Source organism: Leptonychotes weddellii, chromosome 15 (assembly GCF_054177405.1).
Source record: "Leptonychotes weddellii isolate Sample4059 chromosome 15, ASM5417740v2, whole genome shotgun sequence".
Taxonomy (NCBI): Eukaryota; Metazoa; Chordata; class Mammalia; order Carnivora; family Phocidae; genus Leptonychotes; species Leptonychotes weddellii.
In genome coordinates, this window is record NC_138383.1 from 13489623 (window position 1) to 13496615 (window position 6993).

General features: G+C 45.8%; 1 protein-coding gene across 1 annotated transcript; it reads right to left on the reverse strand.

Moving 5' to 3' along the window:
- Positions 1 to 362: 362 nt before the first annotated feature.
- On the reverse strand, positions 363 to 6115 carry LOC102744530 (intercellular adhesion molecule 5). The gene is given in 8 exon segments (XM_081805953.1): positions 363 to 425; positions 427 to 572; positions 774 to 1016; positions 1689 to 1958; positions 2490 to 2768; positions 3025 to 3345; positions 4227 to 4493; positions 6043 to 6115. Coding segments are annotated over 8 exon segments (1644 nt in total). The 5' UTR covers positions 6098 to 6115.
- Between the last annotated feature and the right edge of the window lie 878 nt (positions 6116 to 6993).

Consider the following 6993-nt stretch of genomic DNA (forward strand, 5'->3'; position numbering starts at 1 on the left):
AAGAGAAATGAGCTGCATTTCTGAGATATTTTCTTACTATCTCTTTAAGTCTGATGTTTGGGAGCAAAGGTAGGGATCTTTTTTGAGTCTAAGAGCGAGTGGACTGATTAAGCACACAGTGAGGAGCAAGAGGCCCTCTCATCAGCTGGACACTGTGAGTGAAATTCCTAGTGACTAGAGTGACTTCAGAGGAGCTGAGCTTGCGGATGGATGAGATACAAGGGACGCGGGGTCTGAAACACCTGTTTTATGGGACTGCAGAACACAAAGGGTAATGTCTCCTCCTTTCTCCTCCCCCCCCCTTTCCTCCCTTAGGAAACCCCAGTAGTAGAGGTTGCCTTCAACCAAATAGCTGTTTCCATTTAACAGTTATGTGCATTGCACTTTTCTGCTTGCTGAACAGCAAACTGGCTTTTCTCCTCTTTTGTTCTTCTCTTTCTGCCTATAGGGCAATTTCCGCCTCTCTATTTTGCAAGGCCGGTAATTCAGATACAGTGCTATGGTGATTACACCCACTCCAAGGGCGACAATAACGATGACGAAGATGGTGGAGCTGATTCCTTCATCCAGTCCTGCCCAAGCACAGAAGACAAAGTTCGGGAGGGTTCCAGGGCAGAGAGAGTCCCTGCCTCTCCCAGCCTACCACACCCACCTCTCAGTTTCACCCTCCCTCCGCCCACTGGAAGTTTTCTTCTTTCCAGGTTTCGATAAGAATCCCAAACCCCTGGGGGATTTGCGTCCTGGGCCTGGCAGCAGGGGAGAGCCACAGTCACCTTGAACGATGACAGCAATGTCTTTGCTGACGGAGCCCAGCTGGTTAGTGGCTGTGCAGCAGTAGGTTCCCGTGTGGCTCTGGGTTGCCTTCTGTGGCACCTCAAGGTGGAAGATCACTCCATTCCAGGTACACACCAAGGTTGGAGTTGGGTTTCCCTTTGGGACGCATGCAAGCATCTGCTCTGTCCCTTTGACCCACGTCTGGTTGCCAGGGCAGTCAGATTCCTCTAACCGAGGCTTGTCTGGAAGACAGTCCCCCAGAGAACTGAGCTCAGTGTGTCACATTCCTTCCTCACCCAGAGGCTCAGCTCCCCCTCCTCCCCTAATCCAAATACTGTGTCCCTTTGACCCAACAGCTTTCCTTCCTGAGGGAAGGACCACTGTTCCCTGCTTTGGGCCATGTTTGTCTTTCCTTCCCTAGGGGCGAGGAGTCTGAGACACATCAAAGGCATTCTAATGGATTCAGACTAAATGATCTGGGTTGTCCTATCAATGGTGGCTTCCCTACTTCCCATCTTTGCTTCTCAGTGAGTGAGGAGATGGGTAGGGACGACCCCAGAGATGAGAGATTTTCTACTTTTCCAAAATACAGATTCTTATATGAAAATTTCCCTCCTCAGCATAAACTCCCAACTATCACTTTCTGTGTCCTCAGCCATCAACCCTCAACTAATACCACTTGATCACCTTGTATTCTCTTTTCCATTCCCAGTTCCCCCTCATGTTTCTCCCAGCTCATTTTCCTGGGGCTAAGGTAAGCTTGGGAAGCTTTAATGTTATTTCCTTCTTTGATTTTTTTATTTTAATGAGAAAAATGTGGTAACTCTAATAATGAAGTTGCTGGCCAAGACCTCTGGAAATGAGAGACTAATAATAATCCTTGTTTTGACCAGAAAGATCAGTCTTCTACTCACATAAGACATGGAGCTGCATTGCAGTGGTTTTGATCAACCGTTGACCCTGAAGCTCCAAAGAGGCCTCACAGGAGAAATTTCGGCCATTATCTTCCTCCCTGGTGGTAAGTAAAAGCCAGGCAGGCTCCCCAGGGGCAGGGAGGTCTGGGGCTCCCTTCAGCCGAAGAGTAGGGCTGGGTGATGTTAATACATGCCCTGAACAGGTCACATTAATGTCTGTCCCCGCCAATGGGTATAATTCTTCTATCTCCAGGATTGGTGGAGGGAAGCCTATAAGAAAAGGAAAAAGAGAACCAAACATATTTCTCAAAACTCACAGCCACTTCTGTACTCTTGCTGCTGAAGGTGTGGTATCTAGGCAGACAAGATGGGAAAGACTTTAGATACCCTCCTGCCTCTGTGCTGAATGGCAGGAGCAATGAGATTTGGGAATTTGAGAGTTCTTCTTACAACAAATGCAGGGTGCATACATTTGGCTATGCCTCTGTGGCAAGGACAGCAAGATGGCTTTTCATCTTACAGATTCTTCCTCTTTACCTCAAAAGTTGTTCTAGAAACAAGGTGAAGGACCCACAATCACTCTGTAAGTAGGATGGCCTAGGGAAACAGGGTGAAGGCCGAAGAGAACCACTGTCCCAATGCGTGTCTCCAACCTGCCTGCACTCATCAGAGAAAACTCACTTGAGAGTATACCTGGGAAAGGTTAGTAGGGATATTTACTGTCGAATCACCAAGACTTTACTGTGGAAGATTTCAGTGGCAGAGAAACCCGTTGCGGAAGGGAAGAGGCAGGTCACTTACTATAGACATGCACTGGCTCTCTTGTTTTCTGTTCCATTGGACCCAGAGATACAAGGCAAGACAGCTCCTGATCACCAGTCTCCATGGCCCGAACGGTGGCATTGGCCCATGCTGTGTCTCCTTTCCAGGAGACAAAAGGGCTCAGCTCCTGGTCTCCCAGGAACATGTGGAACATGACCTCTCTGGCTGGAAACACCCTAGACAACTCACAGCTCACAGCCTCTGCCATCCCAATCTCCAAAAGTGGGGAGACCCAGATTTGGGGGCTCTGAGAGAATTCTGCCAAGAAATGAAGAAAAGGAAAGAAAGGAGGAAAACCATGATAAATCATGTGCTATGTAGAACTCCACAATGTAGGAAGGGAGTGTGGCTAAAAGCACTCTGTCCCCCAGGGTAAGTTTAAGGCCCAAGTAGAGGTAGAGCTCAATTACCCTCAAACCCTCATCTTAAACTTTGTGGGAACTTAGTCCCAAGGGCCAAGGTAAGACAAGGAAAATGAGCCTCAGGATCCTTCCACACCTGGGCTCTGACTCACCAAAGATCCGGAGTACCTTGATGGCTGAACTACTGTGAAAGAGCCCTCCACCATGTGAACTCAAGTCCAGTTCTGCACGGCATGAGAAATTACACCTGTCATCTTCCCTTTGGGCTTTGACATTGATGGTGACCTCAGCTCTTTGGGAGGCCACAGCCAAGCTCATAAAGTTCCTTCTATGTAGTTCCTGGTTACCCTGGAGAAGGGTAAGGGTGAGGTTTTCCAGGGGTGCTACACTGGGCACATGGCACTTCACTGTAAAGGCTTCATCCATGGCTACCCATGCAGGCTGCAGCTCCAGGATCACCTGCTCTGGTGGCTCTTTAAGACAAAAAGTGGGCTTGATGAGAGAAGGCTACTCACTTCTCCAGAAAGAAATGATACAGGAACAGGCAGCTTGTGATACAAGGTGACTGTTACCCTTGAACCGTCTGATCAGCAGTGTCAGCTTTCTGCCAACCCTGCCCTACATGGAACGAGTCAGTCTTCTGACTCGTCTGCTCATGAAAGGTGGCCAAAGTCACAGCCAAGAAATATGACCGCTGAGGGGGAGTCCCTTGTGTTGACTGTTGCTGCCATTCTGGAGAACTTTCTCTCTTCCAGAGGTGCTTCAGAGGGACGAGCAGCTTCTGAGGAGCTCCTCAGCATCACACAAAAACTACACCCTAGTCTACCAAGCTTTTACCCCACCGAGGTCACACTTACCCTTATGGCCGTATCCATGCTGGTGCTATTTTCCCACCTGTAAGACCTTCCTCACCCATCCCCATCACTTCAAATCCTTACCATTCTGCAGGAGGGAAGCTCAAGAGCCTCCTTTTCCATGGAGACTTCTCCCAACTATCCCGGCCCATAAAGACCCTCCTTTCTCCAAACCCTATTTATTCTAAGAATTTGTGTCAAATAATTTAGCACTAATTGTATACTTTTTTGATCATTTATAAGCTAGCATTACTGGCATACGCCTTCTGTATCTGAACATATGCTCAAGCACAATGTCTGGATGCCCTCTATGGTCTGCTCCTAATTTAAAATCCTACACCAAAGGCAAATAGAAGTAATTAGCCCTAGCATTCCTACAGTATAACAGAAATCTCTATTAAGGTTCCTAATTCTCTCCCCTAAAAGAAATCTCTAATTTTTCCCTAAATAAGGCCTCGTCCTGTTCCCCTACTCTTCCCTTCCTCCTCAGCCCTACTCACGATACACAGTGATGCCAAGGCTTGTGTCCTTTTGGATCCCTGCACAAGAGAAGAAGCACTGCAGAAGAGAATTCTCTGTGACATCCTCCAGGAGAAACTCCTTCCACTGAGGTCCTTTGTCCACCTGGGTTTTCTTTAATAAAGTCTCAATTCCACTGGGTCCGGGGTCTGGACAGGTAGTGCTGCAGTTGACCATTAGAGAATGTCCAAGCTTTACCAGGGCCTGATCTGGCCAAACAGAAACCTCAAATGTCTCTTCAGTAGCCCCTGAAATGATCAACCACATAGGCCAAAGACTTTGGTGAGGAACACATGACCCAAATAAAATACAAAGCTGATTCTATTTGATGGTTAGAAATAGGAAACCTAGGGGCATCTGGGTGGCTCAGTTGTTAAGCAACTGCCTTTGGCTCAGGTCATAATCCCAGGGTCCTGGGATTGAGCCCCACATTGGGCTCCCTGCTCAGTGGGAAGCCTGCTTCTCCCTCTCCCTCTCCCCCTGCTTGTGTTCCCTCTCTCACTGTCTCTCTCTCTGCCAAATAAATAAATAAAATCTTACAAAAAAAAAAAAAAAAGAAAGAAATAGGAAACTTACCCTGAAGAAAAAGTTACAAGGAACCAGACAAGAAAAAGACCCTTAATAAACAAATTAAAACCCTGATTCCACCATTCCCTCCACTCATCATCTTTCTAGGGATCTTGATTTCTCTATTAGTGTCACCTTGGAAACTATGGAGTTCTTAAAACTCATGCACAGGAAACCATTCTCTTCCTGAGCTTCCAGAGGTCTTGGAAGCTCCCAGGATTGGCTGCTGAGGGCTCTCAAGGGGTTATCAGGCCCTGGAGAAAAGAGCTTTGTTACTTATACCTCAAAGCAGTGTTTCTTTGAAATTATGGTCTAAGGACTGCCTTCACCAGAATCACCTGGGGTCCTTGTAAAACTGCAGATTCTAGCTTCACCTCAGACTGAATGATTAAGAACTTGTGAAAGTGGGACCTGGAAGTAATGCAAGTGAGCAGAACGAGCATTCCTGATGACCCATATGCATACCAAATCAGAAGAACCACTAGCCTAAAGGTGACTCCTAGGGTCATTCATTTCCCAGAGAGCTTTTCACCTCTTCTCAACATGAGACTATTCCTTTTTGCTTTGGTACTAAGGCAACAGATGTTTTTGGATGCTTGAGAGTTTAGTCTGTTAGGGAAATCTCAGGTGCAATGAGAGAGACATCAGGTAAATTTTAGATGCCTGACATAGGTGAGAGGCAGTCTTCTGAAAGCTTCCCTACAGGTCCCTTTTAGCTACTCCATGTCCACCATCTGCTTCGTCTCCCAAATACCAGTCCCATCTAGGAATACACAACTCATGAGGCCGAGTTACCTACTAAGGCTCCAGTTCCTTTCTTGCCATCCAGAGAACTCACTCCTCATAATTGAGCTATGGGCCCTCTCCTATCGAGACCCTATTGTAGCTTTTCATGACATAGAAGGTGGCAACAATGAAGTAAAAATATTCTCAAGAGTGGAAAAATAAGACAGTCCTGGGGCAGCAGGGAGCCAAGGAGAGAAGGCATATTTCTTAAGGAGAGTTCTCTCTAATGGTCTATTATCCTGTCCCTCAATTCGGGTTCCCCAATTACAAGCCAGAGATACCTACAGATTCGGTGTCCTAATGATCCCAAAATAGGAATCTCTCCCTAGGGTCCAGACAAGTGTCAGTTTTTGCCCTGAAGTACTTCTTATCCCCTTTCTCCTTGGCCAGCCATCTGCACCCGGGTACATACTGACTAAAGAAACTGTCCCCAAATAGCCTCACCTGGGAAAGGGATCAAGGCCAGCAGGGCCCAGACACGAAAGAGCAGCACTTCCATCCTTGTGAGAAGGGCCAAAAGCTGGAGAGAAAGGAGAAAACAATGCTGGAGAAAGTGATCAAAGAAAAGCAAAAGGATATAGAAAATTATTTCTTTGATATTGTTAAAGGTCAGCCCCTTTCCTAAAACCTTGCATAGTCTGGAGAAATTGTAGCAAGAGTAACAGTGGTATGGTATGGGTATACTAAAAGGACATAGGAAAATAATAGAGGATATTAGATTGAGACTCTTGTAAAGCTTGTATTGCATTTATCTGTTTACATATTTGCCTCCATCTATTTGAGTCAATAGAAGGCTGTTAGCATGAAAACAAAAAATGAAGTTTAGAGAGATGAGATCGGCCAATGTATATCTAGCATTGTTCAATGGAAAGTGACCCTGAATCTAGAACACATGGTCGCTAGAGTCCCATTCTCTGATATAAGGGAGAAATGTTTTATCACGGCTCTCTCCTCATGACCTCTTTGAAATATCCCTCAAGACAATCCATCTCTTTCTGATCTGCCTCCATGTTCACCAAGCAACCTTTGGATTATTAATTTGGCTAAGTGTAAAGTGTCTACTTCTCTTTTCTCCACACCAAGTTTTTTTCTTTCAAAAGCCCATTCAAGTTAATTTCTTCCAAGAAAGTTTCTTGACTAACCCTGTCCCACTTCACAATCCCTTACTACACGTGGTACCTCACTTTATGCCAAACACGATTTCTGAAGCTATGTATATTAAAATGCAATTCACTTTAGTGAATTATTTTTAATGATGAAATTATTACTATGCTAGGAGTTCCCTGAGGACAAGAGACTATAATTTATTTATCTTGCATCTCCACCTAGCACAGTGCCTGGCATGTTATGGGTATTCCATTAAATGAATGATTACCCTCTAATTCTGTATTTGAA